Raw genomic sequence first — 27,029 nt, 5'->3', positions numbered from 1 at the left:
TTTAGTTAACTGTAAACATAACTGCAGCAATCAGTGTCAGGCAGCTGCTACCAAGGTAAATAGGATTATGAGGTGCATCAAAAGAGGTCCATGGGCACATGACAAGAACATTATTCTTCCTCCTTACAAGTCACTGGTCAGAACACACATGGAATATTGTGTACAGGCTTGGGCGGCGATACTCAAGAAGGACATATCAGAGCTTGGGCGGGTTCAAAGGTGAGCAACTAAAGTAATAAATGGAATGGATGGACTACAATACCCAGAGAGGTTACCAAAATTAAGATTATATAGTTTAGAATAAAATTGGCTGAGGGGTGACCTAATAAATATGCATAACATATCAGGGGACGTAACAGAGATCTCTCCCATAATCTACTTCTACCCGGATTTGCGACTATAAGAAGGGGGCATCCTCTAGTCTAGAGGAAAGAAGGTTTTCCCACCATCATAGAAGGGGGTTCTTTACTGTAAGAGCAGCAAGACTATGGAACTCTCTGCCTGAGGACGTGGCGATGGCGAACTCAGTAAAAGGACACCTTTCTTGAGCGATACTTTATATCTTATAATCACTTATGACTTCAGAAGGGTTGTTGATCCAGGGATTATTCCGATTGCCAGATTGGAGTCGGGAAGGGGCATCAGACAGAAAGGGAGAGAAACCCTGTAATGGCAAACAAAATAAATGTATGGCCGCTCGAGACCAACAGGCGAATAATCCAGGTAGCAGGCCTGCACCATGACTTCATGAAAACCCTGATACGAACCGCCTCTTTCACCACCCCGACAGTCTGAAACTCAGAAGAGTCACAAAATTCGTTCTATATTGACCAGGCGCGTCTGCTCGAGCTCACAACACCAGAGCCCTCATCCCCCAACTCCTCCATATACATTACTATGTTAGTATGTTATTATGCAGTAGTCATTAAAAGTGTCCTATTGTGGTGCATTTGGAGAAACCACATGTTATATTAGTTGTGTGGAACTATTTAAATTATTTTTAGTTGATTGTTTTTTTGCAAACAGCTGAAAGTTTGTAACTTTGTAAAGAAACCTAATTTACAATGGGGGCTGAATAGTTTTGATTGCAAAACAGAAGAAGCAGCCTTTACCCTTCCTACAAAAGAGAGCGAGCCCTGGTAAACTAAATTACTTACAACTTCCAATATAATGGTCATGCACAAAGATTATTGCAGACAATTATAAAATGAGACGCTGAACAAGCACAACTAGTGGATGGCAGATATATAGCCGCTCAGATGATGTAAGCCTCTCAGTTGTGTTACAGCTCTTGTGGCTGCACTCCAGGCCATGAGCACCGCCAAGTGGGTTCAATTGTAGACAAAAGCTGGATACAGCTAACAGCGCTCTGCTCACAGCCAAGACCAGAATACAGCGGACACCTAGTGCTGCTCACAGCCTGATAGGGTCCCAGAGGCCCAAGCTCAATTATGAGACACAATCGGGGAGATTTATTAAAGCAATTGTGCTAGAATTCTGGCCCCAATTGTACCAAACATTGGAGATTTATTATGTGTTTTAGAAACCTTTTACACCGCACTAGACACTTTTAAAAGTCTTAAAATGCACCAGATTTATTAATGGAATTTGCCAGCATTTTTGCGCAAAATACGCATAACTGGCATAAAGTAAGCCAAGCAGAGGTGGCATAAGGAAAAGTATCAAACATGTCTAGCCAAATGTGCCAAATCTATGTGCCTCAGTGATACATTTGGTGCAGCTTCTGTCCACCTGGTATTAGTTTAAGATGTCTAAATTTAAGACTGTATGAATAAATCCCTCATTGCGTTTACCCACCAACCCCATTTTAGCAACCTAGTTTTAAATGACTCGCGCTTATGACATGATTACTAGAGATGAGCGAGCACCAAAATGCTCGGGTGCCCGTTACTCGGGACGAAATTTTGGCGGTGCTCGAGGGTTCGTTTCGAATAACGAACCCCATTGAAGTCAATGGGTGACTCGAGCATTTTTGTATTTCGCCGATGCTCGCTAAGGTTTCCATTTGTGAAAATCTGGGCAATTCAAGAAAGTGATAGGAACGACACAGCAACGAATAGGGCAGGCGAGGGGCTACATGTTGGGCTGCATCTCAAGTTCCCAGGTCCCACTATTAAGCCACAATAGTGGCAAGAGTGCCCCCCCAACAATTTTTACTTCTAAAAAGCCCTCATTAGCAATGCATACCTTAGCTAAGCACCACACTACCTCCAACAAAGCACAATCACTGCCTGCATGACACTCCGCTGCAACTTCTCCTGGGTTACATGCTGCCCAACCCCCCACTGCACGACCCAGTGTCCACAGCGCACACCAAATTGTCCCTGCGCAGCCTTCAGCTGCCCTCATGCCACACCACCCTCATGTCTATTTATAAGTGCGTCTGCCATGAGGAGGAACCACAGGCACACACTGCAGAGGGTTGGCACAGCCAGACAATGACCCTCTTTAAAAGGGGCGGGGCGATAGCCCACAATGCTGTACAGAAGCAATGAGAAATTTAATCCTGTGCCACCTCCATCAGGAGCTGCACACGTGGGCATAGCAATGGGGAACCTATGTGCCACACACTATTCATTCTGTCAAGGTGTCTGCATGCCCCAGTCAGACCGCGGTTTTTTATAAATAGTCACAGGCAGCTACAACTCCGCAATCGGAATTCCGTGTGCACCCACAGCATGGGTGGCTCCCTGGAATCCACCGGCTGTACATAAATGTATCCCATTGCAGTGCCCTGGACAGCAGAGCTAACGTCAGATTAAATGCAGGTGGGCTTCGGCCCACACTGCATGCCCCAACCTGACCGGGGTTTTTAATTCATAGACACAGGCAGGTACAACTCCCTATTGTGAAGTCCCTGTGGACCGACAGCATGGGTGGGTGCCAGTAAGCCACCGGCGGTACATAAATATATCCCATTGCAGTGCCCAGCACAGCTGAGGTAATGTCATGTTTAATGCAGGTGGGCTTCGGCCCACACTGCTTGCCCCAGTCAGACTGGGGTTCTTTAGAAGTGGACACATGCAGTTACAACTCCGTGTGGACCGACAGCATGGGTGGGTGCCAGGAAGCCACCGGTGGTACATAAATATATCCCATTGCAGTGCCCAGCACAGTTGAGGTAATGTCATGTTTAATGCAGGTGGGGTTCGGCCCACACTGCATGCCCCAGTCAGACTGGGGTTCTTTAGAAGTGGACACATGCAGTTACAACTCCGTGTGGACCGACAGCATGGGTGGGTGCCAGGAAGCCACCAGCGGTACATAAATATATCCCATTGCATTGCCCTGCACAGCTGAGGTAACGTCAGATAAAATACAGGTGGGCTTTGGCCCACACTGCATGCCCCAGTCAGACCGGGGTTTTTAATACATAGACACAGGCAGGTACAACTCCCTAATGTAAAGTCCGTGTGGACCGATACCATGGGTGGCTCCCTGGAACCCACGGGCGGTACAAAAATATATCCCATTGCAGTGCCCTGGACAGCAGAGCTAACGTCTGATTAAATACAGGTGGGCTTCGGCCCAAACTGCATGCCCCAGTCAGACTCGAGTTTACACAGGCAGGTACATCTCCCTAATGGGAAGTCCATGTGGACCGACAGCATGGGTGGGTGCCAGGAAGCCACCGGCGGTACATAAATATATCCCATTGCAGTGCCCAGCACAGCTGATGTAGCGTCAGCTTTAATGCAGGTGGGCAAAAAATTAATTGGATTACACTGTAGGCGAGGGCCCCAAAAAATTGGTGTACCAGCAGTACTAATGTACCTCAGAAAAATTGCCCATGCCCAACCAAGAGGGCAGGTGAAACCCATTAATCGCTTTGGCTAATGTGGCTTAATTTGTAACTAGGCCTGGAGGCAGCCCAGTTAAAATAAAAATTGGTTCAGGTGCAAGTTTCAACGCTTTAATGAGCATTGAAACGTCTAAAAATTGTTTACAAAAATTATATGACTGAGCCTTGTGGGCCTAAGAAAAATTGCCCGTTCGGCATGATTACGTGAGGTTTCAGGAGGAGGATGAATATAATACACAGATTGATGAAGCTAAAAGGTCCCCGTTTTTTATGGTGATAGAGAACGATGCTTCCATCCGCGGGTGCAGCCTACGTATTGTTTAGGTATCGCTGCTGTCCGCTGGTGGAGAAGAAAAGTCTGGGGAAATCCAGGCTTTGTTCATCTTTATGAGTGTAAGCCTGTCGGCACTGTTGGTTGACAGGCGGGTACGCTTATCCGTGATGATTCCCCCAGCTAGCCGCAGGACAAGCAAGCACCTCCAGGGCATACAGCACGAGTTCAGGCCACGTGTCCAGCTTCGACACCCAGTAGTTGTAGGGGGCAGAGGCGTCACGGAGGACGGTCGTGCGATCGGCTACGTACTCCCTCACCATCCTTTTACAGTGCTCCCGCCGACTCAGCCTTCACTGGGGAGCGGTGACACAGTCTTGCTGGGGAGCCAGAAAGCTGTCAAAGGCCTTAGAGAGTCTTCCCCTGCCTGTGCTGTGCATGCTGCCTGATCTCCGCACCTCCCCTGCTACCTGGCCCTCGGAACTGCGCCTTCTGCCACTAGCGCTGTCGGATGGGAATTTTACCATCAGCTTGTCCGCCAGGGTCCTGTGGTATAGCATCACTCTCGAACCCCTTTCCTCTTCGGGTATGAGAGTGGAAAGGTTCTCCTTATACCGTGGGTCGAGCAGTGTGTACACCCAGTAATCCGTAGTGGCCAGAATGCGTGTAACGCGAGGGTCACGAGAAAGGCATCCTAACATGAAGTCAGCCATGTGTGCCAGGGTACCTGTACGCAACACATGGCTGTCCTCACTAGGAAGATCACTTTCAGGATCCTCCTCCTCCTCCTCCTCCTCAGGCCATACACGCTGAAAGGATGACAGGCAAGCAGCATGGGTACCCTCAGCAGTGGGCCAAGCTGTCTCTTCCCCCTCCTCCTCATGCTCCTCCACCTCCTCCTCCTCAACGCGCTGAGATATAGACAGGAGGGTGCTCTGACTATCCAGCGACATACTGTCTTCCCCCGCCTCCGTATCCGAGCATAAAGCGTCTGCCTTTATGCTTTGCAGGGAACTTCTCAAGAGGCATAGCAGAGGAATGGTGACGCTAATGATTGCAGCATTGCCGCTCACCATCTGGGTAGACTCCTCAAAGTTTCCAAGGACCTGGCAGATGTCTGCCAACCAGGCCCACTCTTCTGTAAAGAATTGAGGAGGCTGACTCCCACTGCGCCGCCCATGTTAGAGTTGGTATTACACTATAGCTCTACGCTGCTCATAGAGTCTGGCCAACATGTGGAGCGTAGAGTTCCACCGTGTGGGCACGTCGCACAGCCGTCGGTGCACTGGCAGATTAAACCGATGTTGCAGGGTCCGCAGGGTGGCAGCGTCCGTCTTGGAGTTGCGGAAATGTGCGCTGACCCGGCGCACCTTTCCAAGCAGGTCTGACAAGTGTGGGTAGCTTTTCAGAAAGCACTGAACCACCAAATTAAAGACGTGGGCCAGGCATGGCACGTGCGTGAGGCTGCCGAGCTGCAGAGCCGCCACCAGGTTACGGCCGTTGTCACACACGACCATGCCCGGTTGGAGGCTCAGCGGCAAAAGCCAGCGGTCGGTCTGCTCTGTCAGACCCTGCAGCAGTTCGTGGGCCATGTGCCTCTTCTCTCCTAAGCTGAGTAGTTTCAGCACGGCCTGCTGACGCTTGCCCACCGCTGTGCTGCCGCACCGCGCGACAGCGACTGCTGGCGACGTGCTGCTGCTGCTGACACATCTTGATTGCGAGACAGAGGTTGCGTTGGAGGAGGAGGAGGGTGGTTTAGTGGAGGAAGCATACACCGCCGCAGATACCAGCACCGAGCTGGGGCCCGCAATTCTGGGGGTGGGTAGGACGTGAGCGGTCCCAGGCTCTGACTCGGTCCCAGCCTCCACTAAATTCACCCAATGTGCCGTCAGGGAGATATAGTGGCCCTGCCCGCCTGTGCTTGTCCACGTGTCCGTTGTTAAGTGGACCTTGGCAGTAACCGCGTTGATGAGGGCGCGTACAATGTTGCGGGAGACGTGGTCGTGCAGGGCTGGGACGGCACATCGGGAAAAGTAGTGGCAACTGGGAACTGAGTAGCGCGGGGCCGCCACCGCCATCATGCTTTTGAAAGCCTCCGTTTCCACAAGCCTATACGGCAGCATCTCCAGGCTGATCAATTTGGCAATGTGCACGTTTAACGCTTGAGCGTGCGGGTGCGTGGCGGCGTACTTGCGCTTGCGCTCAAACAGTGGCGCTAGCGATGTCTGGGCGCTGCGCTGAGAGACATTGCTGGATGGGGCCGAGGACAGCGGAGGTGAGGGTGTGGGTGCAGGCCAGGAGACGGTAGTGCCTGTGTCCTCAGAGGGGGGTTGGATCTCAGTGGCAGGTTGGGGCACAGGGGGAGAGGCAGTGGTGCAAACCGGAGGCGGTGAACGGCCTTCGTCCCACCTTGTGGGGTGCTTGGCCATCATATGCCTGCGCATGCTGGTGGTGGTGGCTCCCCAGCTGATCTTGGCGCGACAAAGGTTGCACACCACTGTTCGTCGGTCGTCAGGCGTCTCTGTGAAAAACTGCCACACCGTAGAGCACATTGACCTCTGCAGGGTGGCATGGCGCGAGGGGGCACTTTGGGAAACAGTTGGTGGATTATTCGGTCTGGCCCTGCCTCTACCCCTGGCCACCGCACTGGCTCGGCCTGTGCCCACACCCCGACTTGGGCCTCCGCGTCCTCGCCCGCGTCCACGTCCTCTAGGCCTACCCCTACCCCTCAGCATGGTGTATTACCAGTAGTGCAGAAACAGAACGCTGTAATTAAATGTGCCGCTTATTGGCCTGTGGTTGGAGGCTGACTTCACTTACGGAACGCACAGCAGAGCCAGGAAATAATTTTGCGCAAGCCTGCTGTAACACTTAGCTGGCTGCGTATGAATTAGGACAACTACCCCCAGCACAGACCCAGTACACTGAGGACAGTCATAGGCAGCCCAAATAGATTTTTTTTGCCAAATGTTTTTGGAAAGGCCCACTGCCTATATACACTGTATATGTCTTCTCTCTCTGCGTCACCACTACTGGCCCTGGAGTATGTAAAATAACTGCAGACTGTTGCACTGTGGACTGGAATACAGCGGTGATGTAACAGCCAACACAGAGCCAGGAAATAATTTTGCGCAAGCCTGCTCTAACACTTAGCTGGCTACGTATGAATTAGGACAACTACCCCCAGCACAGACCCAGTACACTGAGGACAGTCACAGGCAGCCCAAATAGATTTTTTTCCCCAAATGTTTTTGGAAAGGCCCACTGCCTATATTCAATAAATATGTCTTCTGTCCCTGCCTCACCACCACTACTGGCCCTGGACTATGTATAATTACTGCAGGGCGCAATGCTCTGCACGGCCGATATACAAAAAAAAAAAAAAGTGCAACACTGCAAAAAGCAGCCTCCACACTACTGCACACGGTTAGATGTGGCCCTAAGAAGGACCGTTGGGGTTCTTGAAGCCTAAAATACTCCTAACACTCTCCCTATAGCAACTCCAGCAAGACAGCACTTTCCCTGATCTCTGTCAGAACGCATCTGTGGCGAGCCGCGGGAGGGGCCGATTTATATACTTGGGTGACACCTGATCTCGCCAGCCACTCACTGCAGGGGGGTGGTATAGGGCTTGAACGTCGGAGGGGGAAGTTGTAACGCCTTCCCTGTCTTTCTATTGGCCAGAAAAGCGCGCTAACGTCTCAGAGATGAAAGTGAAAGTAACTCGAACATCGCATGGTGCTCGTTTTGAATAACGAGCATCTCGAACACGCTAATACTCGAACGAGTATCAAGCTCGGACGAGTACATTCGCTCATCTCTAATAAGGACTATTACCCCAAGCAGAGACGCAGTACACTGAGGACGGTCATAGGCAGCCGAAATAGATTTTTTTCCCCAAATTTTTTGGAAAAAGCCCACTGCCTATATAGACAGTATATCTCTTTCACCTTTTTCACTGTCCCTGCCTCAGCACTACTGGCCCTATACTATGTAAAATTACTGCAGACTGTTTCCCTCTGGACAGGATGACAGCGGTGATGTAATGGGCAATGCAGAGCCAGGAAAGAATTTTGCGCAAGCCTGCTGTAATACTTAGCTGGCTGCGTATTAATTAGGACTACTACCCCCAGCAGAGACGCAGTACACTGAGGACGGTCACAGGCAGCCCAAATAGATTTTTTTTCCCAAATTTTTTGGAAAAAGCCCACTGCCTATATAGACAGTATATCTCACCTTTTTCACTGTCCCTGCCTCACCACTACTGGCCCTACACTATGTAAAATTACTGCAGACTGAGGACGCAATGCTTTGCACGGCCGATATACAAAAAAAAAAAAAAATGTGCAACACTGCTAAAAGCAGCCTCAACAGTACTGCACACGGTCAGATGTGGCCCTAAGAAGGACCGTTGGGGTTCTTGAAGCCTAAAATCACTCCTAACACTCTCCCTATAGCAGCTCCGGCATCAGCAGCACTTTCCCTGATCTCTGTCAGAATGCATCTGTGGCGAGCCGCGGGAGGGGCCGATTTTTATACTCGGGTGACACCTGATCTCGCCAGCCACTCACTGCAGGGGGGTGGTATAGGGCTTGAACGTCGCAGGGGGAAGTTGTATTGCCTTCCCTGTCTTTCTATTGGCCAGAAAAGCGCGCTAACGTCTCAGAGATGAAAGTGAAAGTAACTCGAACATCGCGTGGTACTCGTCTCTAGTAACGAGCATCTCGAACACACTAATACTCGAACGAGTATCAAGCTCGGACGAGTACGTTCGCTCATCTCTAATGATTACCTTAACAGCTACACGTTGGTTTGGAAAATACTCCAAATTTTGAGCCTTCTTGAGATAACATGACAATACCCTGACAGAGGATTTAGAAATCTATAATGCATTTCTATTCTGCCCAGCATTTAGTGTAGAAATGGTTTATCCTGTGGCTAAAATCTCCAATAATCTGTAAATATATTCTAGATTATCACTGAACACCAGCTCCATCCTGAGCTGGACTGCAGATAATGGACTTGTGTCATTTCTATGTATATCTAAATGGTTATGTGTATACAAAGCTTTCAGCGCTTTCACCTTCTATAAAGCTAATGTATTTGCTTTACCTAAAATTTCAATAAGACAATTATACTTCAGTAAAAATAAAAGCTTGGTAGCCAGTACACAAGAAAAAGTGTTATTTCTCTCAATACGTAGCCATTACAAGGTATCCTATCTATAAGAATACTTTGATTTTCTTTCTGAGAGCAACACGATCATCACATTTCAGGATAGCTTTTTGTCACCACCTAGTGGTTATTTTCCATAACTTCTAACATAGTCAAACTACACACGATCTTTCCCACGCATTCTATACTTTGTTTGCGAGATTTGTAATTAAAATATCAGAACGATGGCTTAGGTGTCTGCAAAATCATACATGGATCTTCCATTTTAGATGAGGACTGTCTTATCATACCACATTCACCATCATATACGATATGATTAGAGTTGAGCAAACATACTTTGCCGAGCTTGAGTATTAGCGTACTCGATGGTGCTCGTTGCCTGAACGAGTATCACGCCATGTTCGACCCCGCCCCAGTTTTTGGCTCCTCCCTGCTGTGACATGTTTGTTTTGGCCCCTCCCCACCGCAGCGTGCGTCATTGGAAAAATTTTTGTCTGGCAGGAGAGAGAGAGAGAGAGAAACGAACCTAGCAAAAAAAAGCTCGGCACCCGGCATCCCACATACAAAAATGCTCCAGTCTCCCATTGTAGTCAATGGGGTTCGTTACTCGATTAGAGCTCTTGAATTTTACGAAAAGCTCGACTCAAATAACGCGGACCCAAGCATTTGGGTGCTCGCTCATCTCTATATATGTCATCATATCATATACATCATATCGTATAATCCTAATATCCCACTGTCTTCCCTGCCTAGGTGGCAACTCTTCTAAGCTGTAATAGCCAACAGACATCTAATACACTTATCATAAAGGAACACAATGAGCAGCCATGTAGTACAAAGTTATGGTCCCATTTTTATGGTGCTCCACCACAGATTGGGTGGTCACTAAGGGGCTAACAAACTGCTGAACAGAGTGTTTAACAACTTGAAAGATGACAAGAAGAGAACATGATGTTAAAGGGAAAAGGCTCAATGAATTTATATCCAGTATTTGTTTAAAAGTTACCCACCGGATTATATAAGGTTCAGGCGAGTCTGGGCGCAGATGAATGGCACACGTTATATCCTTCAGGGCACTGGACAAGTCCTTCATCTGTGAGATGTGGAACACAAAAGCTTATAAATACAATTATTTCACTTGGTAACAGGGAGTTTACAGGCTTTAATAGGCCTACAGCAATGGCAGGGTATAGGATTTTCTTAGATCGCCCACCAGCAGTACCATATATTACATTTAGGGCATTGTGCGGGCACTACTATCCTCCTGCACTGAAAATTGATGGCACATTAGGGAATGAGGTTAACGAACATTTCACCTAAAATCACCATTATATACAATATAAGCCCTTTAGTTGTCTCCTCTATCGAGCAGTTTCATAGTTACATCTAATATTCCCTCTAAGCATTTGTAGCTAGTGAACAGGGCAGTTAGGGCATTGCTCCTTCTAAACTGAGCGATCCAAAAGTAATGTTGCTGTTCTAGTGTCAAATACATTGACATAAGCTAGGTCTTACATTCATGTAGGATGCAAGTACGGCGCACCTCACAGATGTTACTAACACGTCGGTCCATGGCACAATTAATGTGTCTCTGTCCTGGGCCCAGTGTTGTTCAACATTTTTATAAATGATCTGGAGGAAATTGAGGGGAAACTGATAAAATTTGCCAACGACACAAAATCAGGAGGGATAGCTAACACTAGGGAAGAGAGAGTATTCAAAAAGATCTAGAAAAGCTTGAACAGAATGGTATTTAACAAGGAGAAATGCAAAGTCCTACATCTGGGCAAGAAAAATTAAAAGAGCACATACAGAATGGGGGGAATTGGGCTAAGCAGCACATGTGAAAAAGACTTGTGTATACTAATAGATCACAGACAGACTGAACCCGAGTCAACAATGTGATGCAGAAGCAAATAATGCTTCTAACACGTTTTCTAATGGCGCGATTGAGCTCATGACTGCTGGCCCCATTGAATTCAATAGGAGTGTTATACAGCGGCATTCAAATCGCCGTGGTAAAAAGCGCATGTGTGAGAGTGGCCTACGACTGATCTAGGGGGTGCTACGGCTGGTAATGGGCATGTTTTAACATGATGTAATGGTTCTCTTTCCGAAAGACAAATCGCAGGCAATTCTCAAAATAATCAGATGGGTGAGAATTTTCTACTTTTTCAGTCATGCATTATTCTGTTGTAGCCCATTTTCTAAGTAGTCAGCTTTAGCATATAATTCTGATAGGGACCAATTATGACGTTGAACATGTCTTTGCAGTGGGGACACCTTTTCCTCCCGATCACTAATGCATCCTACTGCTATACGTTCAAAGACTTTTTGCATCCCCTGTTTCAGAAAGTTATCATCCTTACACATCCTCACTTGCACAGATAGAGAGGAAATAGCAGATATACACCGTTTTACAGCGACCAGTACAACTTTAAGTGTGAGTTGTTTGGTCAGGTGTAAGAGGCTCACTATTAGAGATTGGTGCCATATGGCGTGACAGAGGTGAGGTGGCAGATGGGGAGGCAGCCATCTGAGTTGGGCTATCACACGAGGTCTAGCCTGTAGCTTAACCGCACTCCCCCCTCCAGCAGTATATCCTCCGCAATGTAACTTCCCTCCTTCCCACCAACCTGCACTACAGTGTTGCGACTGCTCTCAGAGTCCATGCGAGTAGCCTTTGCAAACTGCTCCAGGCAGGAAGTGAAATCCCATCCTTTCTGCTGACTGCATATGCTGTACAGCATCAGCATGAGTTCCAGTGCAATGCTGTCTACACCATCGGCAGGGTTCTTCTTCTAGGTCATGATGCGAGAAAGACTACACAATCCTCAGGATCGCCCCATATAGTGAGTACAGCAAGGAGGAAGTCAGCTTCCTGTTTCCTCAATACACCGTTCGTAAAGAGCAGTTCAGGGAGAGGCTATAAGGGAATGTGCTGCTGTAAATGTAAAGCTGCAGGGTTCTCACTATGATCAGGCAGAGCAATTTAGCAGCACTCTGCCCAATCATTAACAGCATTGCTTACACTCATAGGCTCAAAACCTGTTCAGACTCATGCTGCAGTTAGACTGAACAATTACCGTTTAGAAACTCGCTCAAGAGAGTGAAACTGAACGATGATCATTCAGTTTAACCCTTTCTAATCCACTGTCTGACCTCTAAAGACATTATAATTTAAGGGCTGTATAGCTCCGATGTTAGAAGATGTCCATCGGGGTTCTCTTACTGTATATTGCCAGCCTCTCTGCTGTTGGAGCCTATCCAACGTGTCACCTCATGCAGTACTGGCTTTAGCCAGCAGATAGCACCATTGTAGAACGGCAGAAAAAGAGTAAGTCCCCTAGGAAAACGAGGATACAAATTGGATTGGAAAGGGTTAAAAGCGATTCAACAACTGAAACGCAAATGACAATCATGTGGTTCTCGTTCATCGTTCAGTTTCAGCCATCATAAAAATTAGCGCTGGCTAATAGAAATGTGAAACACTAATTGATCAGTGAACAAGAACTACACAATTCGCAATGAGAATTGTGCAATTTAAACAGGCGGACTGAACACCAACAAGCTGGTGATGACGTCACCGGCTCGTTTGTATGAGCAAACAAGACTTGTGAGATTCTCGGCCTCTGTAAAAGGGCCATTGGTCCTGCTCATACAGCTGAGATTTTCTTTTAATTGTATCCAGTCTAGACATACCTGTATGTCAGCAGCACATATCTCCCTCCTGACCTTAGCTTCTAATTAAAATAATTTATCTCAGCTTTCTGACGTCGTTTTTTTTAGGTTACATTAGATCCACAGACGTATGGTAAAGACAATATACCTGTCTGTAGGCCTGTGCCCTGCAGAGATATGCTCGAATACAGAGGGGATCGACTTTTATTGCTGCAGAGAAGTGGCGCACCGCTTGAGAATACTGATCTCGATGAAGCAGGCAAATCAGGCCCAAATTCACATGCGCTGTGGGCATAGCTCTGTAAAAAAATAGGAGATAAAACAGTATAAATGATATAATCTCTAACAGGTTATGTGTAGGAGTTTGACATATTGATTGCACTTTTAAGGAAATTCGTTCAGAATACAGAAAGAAATTTAAAAGGGTAAGTTCCATCACTTTGAGCACAATTTTGCAATTTGGGCACAAAATGAATCTACATAAAATGAGGAGTAACTTTGTGAATACATTGTATCACTTATGTTGTTCTACAGCTACAGCCTGTATTATTGCCCAAAACTGCATTCACAATCCCAGGGCCGGCTCCAGGTTTATTTGGGCCCTTGGGATGTGGTGTGTGACACATGGCATTAAACTGCATATATTGTTGCTATGGCTGAAGATTTTAACTAGTTATTAAATAAGTGAAAACCACTGAAAATCAGACAGAGCATGCTACAGGGTGAATTTATGTAAAACAACATTTATGACAGCCATAACTTTTTTATTTTTCTGTCAATATAGTTTTGTGAGGGTTCATTTTTTTGCGGGACGTCCTGTAGTTTCTATTGTTACAATTTTGAAGAACATATGGCTTTTTGATAGCTTTTTATTACATTTTTTTCTTGGTGACAGGGTGACCAAAAAAGTGCAATTTCGGCTATGTTTTTTTTCCCGACAATGTTCACCGTGCGGGATAAATAATGTGTTAATTTGATAGAGATTGTACTTTTATGGACACCATGGCAACCGACAGCACCCGACAATCTTATCGCGGGGGGCCGTTCGGGACCAACAAACATCGATTGGGCCTTTAAATGCCAATGTCAGAATTGACGGCGCTATTTAGTGAGTTAACAGTTATTTGGGTTCTGTGCTGTAAAAAAAAAAATTAATTTCTCCCTTCATGTGCCCTTTCAGAGTAAGATTGGAGGAGGGAGCTTTAACACAGCATACACATACACTTGAGTTAAATTAATTAGCTTTTAAAAAGGTGTAGTCTGGGTTTGTTTTGATTGATGATTTCTCTTCGGGACCACCGTCCATCAGCTGATCGTCCAGCCTGCTGTCCAGGGTAGTGGGTGGGAAGTTGCAATCAGTGGACAGGGAAGGAAGTGCAAATATAGCGAACAGTTTGTCAGCTGCACTCACCAGTCTTCCACACGCGGATAGAGTGAAATGGATGGATGATTTCAAAAAGGCACAGGACATTTCCAATCTGAATTTCTTTTTTCTTTTTCTTCCATGGTCATAACAACAACAACATTTCAATCCGGCATATGGGTCTTTTTCAGCTTGGGGATTCCAAGGCTATTTTGTGATCTTCTTCCATTGATTTCAAAGGGGCCCCGGGCCCATTGAAAATATTGGGCGATATCACAGATTTTTTCTTATCGCAGCGAGGCTTGAGTGAACACATTGGAAATGAGAATGAAACCATTAAAAAGCATTGGTTTCGTAATCCTGCTTTCTCTCACTCTCGCATCGCAAAAAAAACCTATCGCCAGGGCGTGGCTTAGCAGCCAAAAAAGGGGGTCCAGAGCTCCATCGGTCCTACGATTTATGCCAAGAAACGGACTTTCTTATACATCTGCTGACCCTGGGAGACCTCATTGCAGATTGTTGCATCCCTGTTCCAATCGGTGAGCAATTGTGCTGCTTTGCCTCCTACCGTCCGGTGTCTTCAGCCTGCGACTTCGTCCGGCCCGCCGCTCCCCTGGAGCCCTTGGCCGGAATCTACCACTCTCCTCCGTCAGCCGACATATCTCTGCCCCGTCGGGGGCTCCTGCTCCCCTGCACCGCTGACACCGACAGGGAGGCCCCCCCACGCTGCTCTCCGCTACTGAATGCGCCCGCCGGACACAGGACCGCGCTCGACGGTCCCCAAGACCTGCTCCCACATACCATCCCCGTGGAGCGCTGCTCCTTCCCATCTCGGTGTTGTGTTCCCCAGCATCGCCTGAGGACTCAGCTACATCCGTGTCTGCGGCCCGCGACACCGCTGATTGAGGCTGTGCTGAAGAGAAGGCTCCCTACCATCAAAAGCATCCTTGGGGACGCCGGGGTCCGCGGTCACAAACTACAGATTTATACCCACCCCGTATACTAGTGGCCTAGGCTCTGCAGCCCCCTGAAACTGCTACAGACGACATTTGGCCACATGGGTGACAACGTAACCCCAATGTAGCTTAACTCGCGCCTGGTGCCTAGCGGAGCCTACCTCACTCCTACTATCTATTTGCCTCCTCGTGAGATTTCACTAAAACTATGCGTCCTACCGCTACGAAACAAGGGAGGAACAGCCAACCCCAGGCCATGGCCAAGCGATCTTGCAAACCGCCGCCGCCTATCGCCACTTCAGACGTATCCTCTCATTCGTCAATAGACGACACCTCAACCGCCCAGATTTCCACACCTATGGGCCCAACTAACCTAGAAGCTCTCACATCCTCTATATTAGATTCTCTTCTGCCTCAAATACACCTTATACTAAAAAATGAGCTTGCACAGATTTCAGATGACATTACGTCCAAGCTCACTAAGGAGATCCGGGACCTCGGTTGTCGAACGGCAGCATTGGAAGAATGCATGGACAATGCAACGACAGTCCTCGAGTCCCATGAAAAGGAGGTGGAGCAGCTGCACGAGGAAATCCTGACCCTCCATGACAAACTAGAAGACTCCGAAAATAGAGCCCGAAGGGACAAACTACGGATGAATCCATCCAGGACCTCCAGTCAACCACAACGGCCCTGTTCCAGGAACTCTGCCCTAACATCCCTATAGAGAGACTGGAGATGGACAGAGTCCCCAGGGCACTGCGAGCCCGTAAACCAGGACGTCCCCCGAGGGACATAGTCCTCAAAATGCACTTTCATCGCTCCAAAGAACAACTTCTGCGGGCGGCTCGTTCCACCTCAAAATGAATTTTCCAAGAACACGAATACCAAATCTTTCCTGATCTAGCACCCTCTACGCTAGCAAAAAGAAGAGCCCTCAAGCCTTATCTAGAAATTTTACAGCAGAAGAGAATGCAATATAGGTGGGGATTCCCATTCCGACTAACATTCTCCTACCATGACAGATCTCACACCATTTTATCCACGAAAGGAGTGAGACGCTGCTTTGAAGACCTGCCGTTTCAACAACCTGCCCAAGCATCGGACTCTCCAACTAATTCACAGTCCTCTAGATCGCCCAGGAGACTCAATGGGAACGACAAGGAGCCATGAATATACCCACAAAAATACCACAATTAAGGACGCGCTATCCATTATCCCAAACCACTTCCCTTCTGAATCCAGCTCCCCGATAAGCTCTCGCCTAAAAGCAAGAAATGCCTAATCTCTCTTCTTTTACAGAGATTCTTAGCAGGATGTTGGCATTAAATACATCCTTTCTTTAGTTAGGGACAGTAGTCTCTACTTGAGACATAACGACTTTAATAAAAATCACCCATTGACCTGCAGAGCTCCTCTGCTCAACTATGAGCCGCGAATAAAAACATGAATTTACTCTTACTCAGGACGTACTACACCTTCTCCCTTACAACTCTCCTGAAACTCCCCTCGTGAAAACGGTGGCAGTCTTAGGTTTTCTAACAACTCATTGGGAGAATGTATGTAATGCTTAATCTTCCTTTCTTTACAGAGACACGTAGCGGGACTAGGACATTAAACATGTATGGGGTCTTCCCATTAGCCCGTCATAACGCCACACTGGGAGTGGTACATGACGTCTCTTCTTTTTTCAGGACAATCACCATTACGAGGATCAAATCGACTTTTGGGAAATTTATCTACTGTCCTGCAAGTATATTCTGTTACAGTTTTTATTCTTTCATTTTCTGTATTTGACCTATTTAAGGTTCGATAATGGATTTTATGTGACAGAAGTTTATTTTTCAACCTTAGTTACAAGTCTACGTTGCAGAGAGTTGGATGTTATCTCCATTAATTGTTAATTATCATATGTTTAACACTACTGAGACAGTAAATTTTTCTCCCTCCTCCTTTTTTTTTTTTTTTCTTCTCTCTCTTCTCTTTTTTTTCTCTCAACTTGTCTTTCCCTTTTAATACCTTCTTTCCTTTCTCTTGTGCCTTCCACCTAAAAGTAGGGGTCTCCTTACCTCAACCTTCCTATCAGAATTCTCAGTTACTCTGTGGCACCTTCGCAGTGTGCCGTGACTGTTAGCAGTTGCTGCCATGTTTACTACGGCAGCCTCTCTTGTACAAGTTATTTGTCTTATTGACAATACTATCTTACTTGGTTGGCCATCCCTTTTACCCCACCCTACCCTCCGCCCCCCTTCCTTCCCTCTCTCTCAGGACTGGAGTTCCAGAAGATTCTTCAATTTCCATAATTTTTCTAACACGCCCCCATGGATTTAAAAATCGCTTCACACAACGTGCAGGCCTTTAACTCCCCCAATAAACGATCCAAAGCCTTCCGCTATTATAAAAGTATCCACGCAGATATCATATGCTTACAGGAGACCCACTTCTCTGACCACTCCTCCCCACGTTATCTCTCTCCTCATTACCCCACCTTCTTCTCGGCAACGGGACCATCTAAAACAAAAGGAGTAACTATTTGTTTTGGTCGCTCTGTTCCTTTTACCCACACATCAACTATTACAGATCCTGAAGGTCGCTTCCTAATTCTCACAGGTGTAATTCAAGACATCCCGGTTACCCTTGTAGCATACTACGCCCCAAATTCCAGACAAATTAATTTCCTTACAAAGCTACTTGAAACTGTAGAAGCTAATAGAAGTGGTACAGTCTCTAACAAACCCTTTCTCGTTTTGTAATGTGGAAAATATTTCTGTGTTTTAAATAAAACGAATTAAAAAAAAGAAGTGGTACAGTTATCCTGTGTGGAGATTCTAACTGCATCTTAGACCCGAGCCTGGACAGAAACGCGATTTCCCTCCCAACCCCCCCATATACAACCACAACATTCACACAACTTTAAAAGACTTCTCTCACAATACCATCTTGTTGATTCCTGGCAGGAGGTTAATCCCACTGTCAAGGACTTCACACACTTCTCTGCTCCACACTGATTATACCGGAGAATAGACCACATACTAGTACCGGCTGCATTTCTGCCACAAATTTCATGTTCGAAAATCCTCTCTGTTCCCTGGTCCGACCATAGTCCAGTATCCATAATTTGTGACTCTTTAATGTCAAAACCTACCAATACTTCTTGGACCATTAACGATTCTTTACTAGCGCTCCCTGATATAGTGTCTTCATTAACACCTCAAATTGAAGAATATTTTGCTATCAACAGCCCTTCTGCCTCATCCCCTATCTCCTTATGGGAAGCCCACAAAGTGGTACTTCGTGGTATCCTGATCCAAACATCTTCTAGGAAAAAAAGGGAACGCTTGCAAAGACAATTAGATTTAGAGCAGAAAGTTCTACAGTTAGAAGAAGCTGCTAAAAATGCCCATCTCGTGAAAATATAAAGGTGCTTACACAAGCTAAGACGGAGCTAGATTTATATATTACAGATACAGTCGAAAGAAAATTACGTTGGTCCGGCCAGCGATATTACATACTGAATAATAAACTGACAATGCCACTAGCTCGCAGACTCCTTCTTTAGGCTCCGTACAAAGCACAGCACAATCACAGCAAACCCATTGACTATAACAGCCTAATTCAGACAGTTCTTAGTCAAATTATATTCCCAACCACAAAACACACCAACAGACTTACAGAATGCATACCTCCGAGACACCACACTCCCCGAGGCATTCCTGGAACAATTGGCAGCAAAAATGACTCCAGATGAGGTTAAAGAAGCAATAAAAACACTGAAAGTGAATAAGCGCCCGAGGCCGGATGGCTTTTCTGCCACTTATTATAAAAAAATTGTCCCCATTACTTCATACCCACCTTGCTAATTACTATAACGCGATGCGGGATGGTCAGCAAGTAGGACAAACATCGCTTACGGCAGCCATTTCCATGATCCCCAAGCCTGAGAGAGATCAACTAGACAAACAAAGTTACCGGCCCATCTCTCTAATCAATATCGATATGAAACTCCTCACTAAAATTGTAGCCTCGCGGTTAAATGTATCCTTAACATCTATAATTTGAAAGGACCAAGTAGAATTTGTCCCAGGCCGCCAAGCTCCAGATAGCATCCGTCAGATAACACACCTCACACATATCTGTCAAACTAGGGGCATCCCTGCAATGCTGCTCTCCCTGGACGTCTATAAAGCCTTTGAAACCTTGAGCTGGTCATACCTGTTCTCGGTGTTAGAGCATTGAAAGTTTCCTACCGAGTTCCTAACTTGGTTGCGAATTTTATATAATTTCCCTAAAGCCTTTGTTCGGTACAAGGGTTTTTGCTTTGATAACTTCACGATCCGGCGGGGCACAAGGCAGGGCTGCCCACTCTCTCCACTCCTCTTCATTTTGGCCTTAGAACCCCTAGCTATAAAAATCCGTAATAATCCTGACATCAGAGGAATTGAAATTGCTGGGGTTCACCACAAAATCAGCATGTTCGCAGACGACATACTTGCTATAATTTCATCCCCCCACACTACAATCCCAAATCTCATGGCGGAGCTGTCCAGGTTCGGGTCAATCTCTGGCCTGAAAATTAACGAAACAAAATCAAAAGCTTTTAATCTTACCCTGCCCTCTCACATACTTTCTTTGCTACAATCCAACTTCCCGTTTCAATGGTTGACAGGGTCACTTGGCTACCTGGGGATGAGTCTGACAAACTCCTATGATACATTATACACACAAAACTATATACCACTCCTCTGTAAATTCCGCCTACTGTTAGAAAGTTGGGACCGATACCACATATCGTGGATTGGGAGAGTAAACTCCTTAAAGATGTCATTCCTCCCTAAACTTCTCTACTTTTTCAGAGCTCTTCCAGTTCAGGTTCCTGGGCATTTTTTGAACACCCTTTAACAGATGACGCTCCGTTTTATCTGGAATAACTCTATCCCTAGTGTATCTCGTTCCACTCTGTAGATACAGGCGGCAAGGAGGGTTTGGAACCCAACAGCTTACAAAATACTACCAGGCGGCCCAGATTGCCCAGCTGGCCTCCCTGCATTCAACCATAAACGCCCCCTTTGGCTTTCGATAGAGGCCATGGAAATCCACCCCCTCACAGTAGATTCACTACTGTGGATCCCCCCGACTCGTAGGCCTGCAATATCTAACCCAATCATAAAACATTCCCTTAGAGTCTGGGACTCCATAAAATACTCCAGGAACTTGCTCTCCCCTCATCTACCCCTACTACCACTCTTACATAATCCGTTATTTCCACCAGGTCATGACTCCCCTTTAGTAATGCCTCTTTTTGTCCAGACTTGAAATGTTAAAGTTCACCACTTACTCTCTCGGGAAGGTGTGATTGCATTCCCTATCTTACAGAAAAATAAGGACATATCATCCTCGGAATATTCCGCTATTTACAAATAAAAAACTGGCTGTCATCCCTATTGAAAAATACAGATTCTCCACACACCCTCACCCTCTTTGAATCCTTTTGCCTTGCCACAGGCAAGGGGCCTCATCTCCCAAGTATACTCCAACCTTGTTCACACTACTTACCGCACACAGCTATCATATGTAACCAGGTGGGAGCGGGACTTGGGGGACGTTCTAAGTGAGGAGGAGTGGTCTCATATTTGAAGTTCTACCAATCAAGGGGTCCGTAACATACTAATGTTGGAGACTTCATATAAAATCCTTCTTCATTGGTATTTGGTCCCCATTAGAATTGCACACGTGGTTCCTGGCTATCCTAAAGAATGTTTCAGAGGTTGTTCCTCCCCTGGAGACATGCTCCACATATGGTGGTCCTGCCCCAGAGTCAAAAGACTTTGGATAAGAACATACTCCCTAATTTACTCAGTAACATACCACAACCTGCTCAAAGATCCATGGGAAGCTTTGTTGAACAGAAAGATCAAGGACAAATCCCCAAATTCTAGAAAATTTCTTTCCTCTTCTTAGCCACAATACAAACTATTGCCCATTCCTGGCGTAAAGCTTCTCTGGACTTCTCTGAAGTTAAATGCCGCATGAACTGGTATCTGATAAATGAAAGGCTAACCTCTATAGCAGAAGATAGAAATGATACATTTCTTAGTATATGGACCCCATGGATAAATTATGCCCTTCCTACAACAGGGGATGATTAACCTAAACATAATTACCTGATGCCTCTGCCCTTAGGGGCAGCGGTCCTGAGAGAGAGGGAATACCCCACCCCCACCCCCACCCCATCCCAACCCACCATTCAACCCTGTTTTCCCCCCTTTGAAATACTAATTGGCCCTGGCCAGGCCATTGTTGTTCATTTTATAATGTTTTTCCTGAAAATAGCACTGAAAGCTGTGAATTAAAATAACAATGGAATGCTATTATTTCGTTTATATTCCCTTTCAGAAGATACAAGGCTTGTGACTACATTCTTGTATTAGAACCGGAAACCTTTCCATACTGCTGTGCCTTTATATGTATAAATGAAAACTCAATAAAAATTATTGTTAAAAAAAAAACTAATCGCCAGTGTGTAAGAGCCCTAAACAAAAGAATTAAAGGATTGATTTTTGGGTTAAATATTACTGATTGAATCAACTACTTTAGAAAAGAACATGAAAATAATGAGGAAAAAGGCGCCCCCCCCGATTGTGCCCATTTATCACTACATAAGACCTATCAAAGAAGATGAAGTCACTCCAATTTGTTAGAATTAGAAAGCTCTATAAAAAACCCACAACTATTTGGGAGCACCATGGAACAATATTAAGGATTCCCTTTAAAATTCAGCAATCCGGTATGTGAAATTCTGCTCTGGTCGTCAAGATACAAACCCTCCTGATGGTGAAAGGGTTAATATCAGAACACTTGTTCTTCAACATGTACTCTAGCATAAGACAGCTTTCATCATGAAAACATAGCTAGTTAACAATCATACCTTTGTTGTGGTGACAATCATAAAATGACTAAGAAGCAAGAAGGTAGTATATGAAAAGAAAGATCATCATCTTCCTCCTACACATTTACGAGACATAATGTATGTAAGTGGCAGCTTAATTCAGCACAGACAGGTGAATGATCTGTCTATAGTAGTGTTCTCCAACCAGTGACTGCGGAGGGTCACAAGTAGTTCGTGTGACCCCCCTTGCTTGTGGCTTCCCAATAGCTGGCAGCTGCAAGTACGTTTATAGCATTACTGAAACGTGGTACCAGGGTTAGAGCTATGTAACGGACACCATCTATATTTTCTATTTTGCTTTCTAGTAAAATACGGTATTGTAAATTGGTACTAAATGTAACATTTATTTGATATATTAGATTTGGCTGGTTTGCTTTGACTGTAAAAACTGAACAGAGTGTAATCCATTGGAGGTCATAGGCCCTTGACCAATCAAGTATAAGTTCTGTAAATTATTATGTATTGCAGAAAGGGAAATATAAAAACAATCACTGAAAACAGTCATATACTTACTGATACAGGAGGGCAAATATGTGCAGCACTTCAGCATGCAGGCAGCCAAATGAGGGAGCCAGTTACACCTGTGGAGGACACCGATGAGACAGCCACTCACACAGTTTCTTAATATAGAGGGGGTGGCTGCTTGGTGTATAATCCCACACAGAGTAGATACAAAGTGTCAGACCATTCTGATACATGTTGTGCACCATGCAGACTAGCAACCTATTAATGATGCAATTATAGTTCGGCGGGTTGCCCTGCACCTCAAAAAGTGAACATTGGTACTGTCACCCTAGGCTTCCCCGGCGTTTAAAAACCACATATGTGCCCTCATGTATCTGTAAATTATTATAAAGCGACTCTGTCATCATTTTTTTGCATCCCTATAGGAGGGCAGCACACGGCAGCAATAGGTATACAGATTACAGTGATATGTCTGCTGTACGTATCTGTGCAGTAGTTTGGGAGAAACTCACATTTTATCACTATCAGCACATGCATAAAAGGACTACTTTAAGCTGTCCTGGCTATTCATGAGCAGCAAACTAGTCCTACCCAATCCAACCTCCATTTACTGATTGACCACTGTCTGCCTATTATGTTGCAAAGAGAGATAGCTGTGAATCATTGGCTGGATGACAAGTGGGCATGGCCAGTCTGCAACTCATGAATATGGAAAAGTTCTCTGCTTCTGGCTTCTACTAACAAAATACAAGTTTTCTATACTTAATTTTAAAAAAAAACACGCACAGTGAACATCGCCCAGAGCTTTTTTTGGCCACCCCGCCTCCAAGAAAAAAAGTCAAATAAAAAGCAATCAATATGTATTCCAATAGAAACTACAGGACATACACAAAAAATGAACCCTCACACAACTATGTCAACAGAAAAATAAAAAAGTTGTGGCTGTCAGGAGATGGTGGCAGAAAATGAAATATCTTTGGAAATACATAAAATAATTTTTTTAAGTAGTACAGATACAGATAAATTTGGTAATGTCCCTCAGAATAAAGTTGTCATGTCATTTTTGTCGCAGTCTGTGGACCCTAAAAACAAGAATCACCGCTTTTCTGGTTGAATCTGTTTTTTTTTTCATTTCACTTTTTAAAAAATTTTAAAAAGTTTTTCAGTACATTATATTCTACGTGAAATAGTATTTGTGAAAAAAATACAACTCACCCCACAAAAAAAGCTCTCTGACAGGTACATCAAAAGATAAATTAAAGAGAGTTATAAGTTTTTGAAAATGGGGAGAAAAAAAAAACGAAAATTTAAAAAAAATGGCTCTGTACTTAAAGTAGTAGAGATTCTGCCATCAAAAAAAAAAAATTATATACTTTACTTACCTATTCCTCCCCAGTCAGTCTTCTTACCAAATCTTCACCTCACCGATCTTCTCTTGGCTCCATCAGTCCCCCGAGTCACCTCACCTCCAGCTGGCCGGATCGTCTTCTTCCTGTGATGAAGCATACATTGCTGGCATTCTGCTTCCTTCAGGTTAATGTACGCTACATCACTGGTGACGTAGGGTTCACTGCCTAGCAGGGAATGAAGAAGCACTAGTGGCGAGATATCGTCCATGCGTGTGAAAGCAGGCTGACGATGTTTCAGCATTCCCTGCTAGGCAGTGAACACTACGTTACTAGTAGCATACATTACCCTGCAGGAAGTGAACTGTAGCTAATGTACGCTTCGTCATAGGAGGATTCGGCTGGCTGGTGGTGACGTGACCAGGGGACTGCAAGAGCCATGAGAAGATGCGCTAAGGAGACTGCCTGGGGTGGAATAGGTAAGTATTGATTTTTTTTCTAATGCCAAAACCCCTTTAAGGAGTTAAAGCATAATATCCGTAAGTGTTGCATAGAAATACCTTCAGTCTATATACTATCAGTGTTTGATATAATATGACCAATGCATATGTCCCTAAAACAATACTTTTTGTACTTTAGAAGTTCTGCTCTGTGAAAATTGTACTGTGTAGATCTAAGTTTCCATTCACATCAATGCTTAGAGTCTAGTCATATAAGTTGTGAATATGGATGCGGATGGGGATTTGGTGACGCACTGCACTTTGTAAAATTGTTCGGGAAGTCTTAAGTGTATGTCAGCTTTACAGCTCCACTTGCTACATACTTATCTAAGGCAAGGACGTGTTCAAAATCAAATGCAGCCTCAGACCACAAGCCCAGGTCTGTATAGAGAACTCCACGATTAATGAAGGTATTGAGGTTCTCAAATTCATCATAAAGCAGCACTGCAGCAGAGTAAAAGGAATAGAATTACAAGCGAATATATTCTGTATATGCATGAAAAATATTTATAAACAAAAACGAAACACTGTTGCCATTCTTCAAAAGTATTGACCAAAATTTGATTAATATCCATAATCATCTTTACAATGTATGCATCTTACCAATTTTGCACCTATCCTGTCCTGCCTGTCTGCTCAGCCTCCACAGGCAGAGGGTGACAGGGGACCGAGATGGGAAAGATGCAAAATCAGTAATGTCAGGACTTTGAAAGTAGGAAGTCATCAGCTGGGACCAACACAAACGTATGCTGGGTGACTGAGGGGAGAGATGGCTCAACAAATTGTATTTTATAAAAGTTTTGAACCCGATCGTTAGTTTCAAAAGAGGTTCATTTTGTACATAAAAGATACAGTAAACAAAAGTAATTATATGCCAAAAAAATCATTGAGTTTTATAAAAAAACAATAAGGAACATAGAGACAACACACTGATGTGTACTATACTGAATATTTGGAAAACAAAAGAGGAAAAATTAAAAAATCTTAATAAGGTGACAACAGAAATAGCAAAATGTATTGAGAAAAATACAGGGCTAGAAAGCTAAGAAATGAAGAGATCCCTATGGGAGCCATTCTGCCTTCTCATTCCAGGCTATATACTGCTCAATGAACGTTATGAACTAAAAAGTGAAAGCGGAATTGTTAGTTCCGCTATGCTTCCTAGCGATCAGGTGACCGCCGGGTGCCCGCTGTCATGGCAGAGCCTGATCAGCTGTAAAACTGTCAGTGACTGATGTCACCACGGGGGAATGTATTCCCTGTAGCTGGGGTTCCTATGAATGCCCTGGCTATAGTGGAAAAGTGTGAAATGTAAAGAAAAGAAAAAAAAGACCATGTGAATGACTCCCAAAGGTCTTATTTGACATCATGGAAAACATAGATGCGGAAAAAAAAAAATAGTTGTGACTAGAGATGAGCGAGTATACTCGCTAAGGCACTTTACTCGAGCGAGTAGTGCCTTAGCCGAGCATCTCCCCGCTCGCCTCTAAAGATTCGGGGGCCGGCAATGGCTTGATAAAGACCGGATTTTCTCCGGTTGAAACGTTGCCTTGGTTTTATGCAAGATGAAATAAAAGTTGGAGTTTTATAACCTTAGAAGATGTTGTTCTGATTTACACCCCTGATGCTGCTGCTCTGGTACGTTCTGCAGTTTGAAACATATATACTGCTTCATCAGGATGAATCAAGCATCAAGAATAAAGAAGGGAGCGGCCGTGATATCTGGCGGCATCCCGTTAGTTTAGTGACACGGCATGCAGTTAGTTTAGTGATACCATCTGTCGGGTAGCTACAGCGATGCCGATCTAGCCAGCTATGAATCACAGCGGTTAGAGGCAGCAGGGTTTTTCACACAATCAGCTTGATATACCCTAAAAGAGGTCAATGCTTGGTCACTGCTCTTTTACAGTACACAGTGAGCATTAACTGTAGGCGCGCCGGCCCCCTGCAGCTGATACTGTGCGATTGTCATAAACACTTGGTCTCTGGACTATGAAAACATAAATAATGGAGCCTTAAATGGGGTATTTATGTGTGTGCTCAGCGGTCCATTACTACACAATTAACCCCTTCCTCTTTCCCTCTGTTTTTTTATTATTTTGGTGAAAAAGGGGGGAATTTTTGACCAGTTTCTTCGGGAACCAGCGCTTTTCATCAATATCGCTGGTCTTCAATTTTCCTGAACGCATGGGGAATCTTTAACCCCTTATGCACTGGGCTTTATTACCTCTGATTGCACAACTATCAGATTGACAGTGTGGGGACATATAGAATCTACAGTATTTTTCGCTTTATAAGATGCACTTTCCTTCCCCCCAAAGTGGGGGAGAAAAGTCAGTGCGCCTTATAGAGCGAACGCACCGCTTGTTCGCGCGACCGTGAGTTTATCGCGCAAACATGCGAACATTCGGCCAAAGAATCAGTTCTCTCTCCTTTGCACTGCTGCCCGCTGATTGGTGGTGAGCACCGGCGGGAACAACTGTTGCTCCCCTTCCTCCACCAA

The 27,029-nt window shown here is 45.2% G+C and overlaps 1 protein-coding gene across 5 annotated transcripts in view; it reads right to left on the bottom strand.

Annotated features, from left to right (window-relative positions):
• TTC6 (tetratricopeptide repeat domain 6) overlaps positions 1-27,029 on the bottom strand; it is a 252,004-nt gene that overhangs the window by 109,640 nt on the left and 115,335 nt on the right. For all 5 annotated transcript variants that reach the window (XR_010793217.1, XM_066608455.1, XM_066608456.1 and 2 more), the window contains exons 17-19: positions 24,850-24,970; positions 13,099-13,249; positions 10,280-10,362 (exon numbers count right to left, since the gene is read on the bottom strand). Coding sequence is in view for 4 of the 5 variants with exons in the window: in XM_066608455.1 (XP_066464552.1) it covers positions 10,280-10,362; positions 13,099-13,249; positions 24,850-24,970 (355 nt within the window). In the remaining variant the exon portion in view is untranslated. The remainder of the gene's footprint in view (positions 1-10,279; positions 10,363-13,098; positions 13,250-24,849; positions 24,971-27,029) is intronic.

Source organism: Eleutherodactylus coqui, chromosome 6 (assembly GCF_035609145.1).
Source record: "Eleutherodactylus coqui strain aEleCoq1 chromosome 6, aEleCoq1.hap1, whole genome shotgun sequence".
Taxonomy (NCBI): domain Eukaryota; kingdom Metazoa; phylum Chordata; class Amphibia; order Anura; family Eleutherodactylidae; genus Eleutherodactylus; species Eleutherodactylus coqui.
The sequence above is the reverse complement of the archived record's forward strand: the minus strand, read 5'-3'. Positions and strand labels throughout refer to the sequence as shown.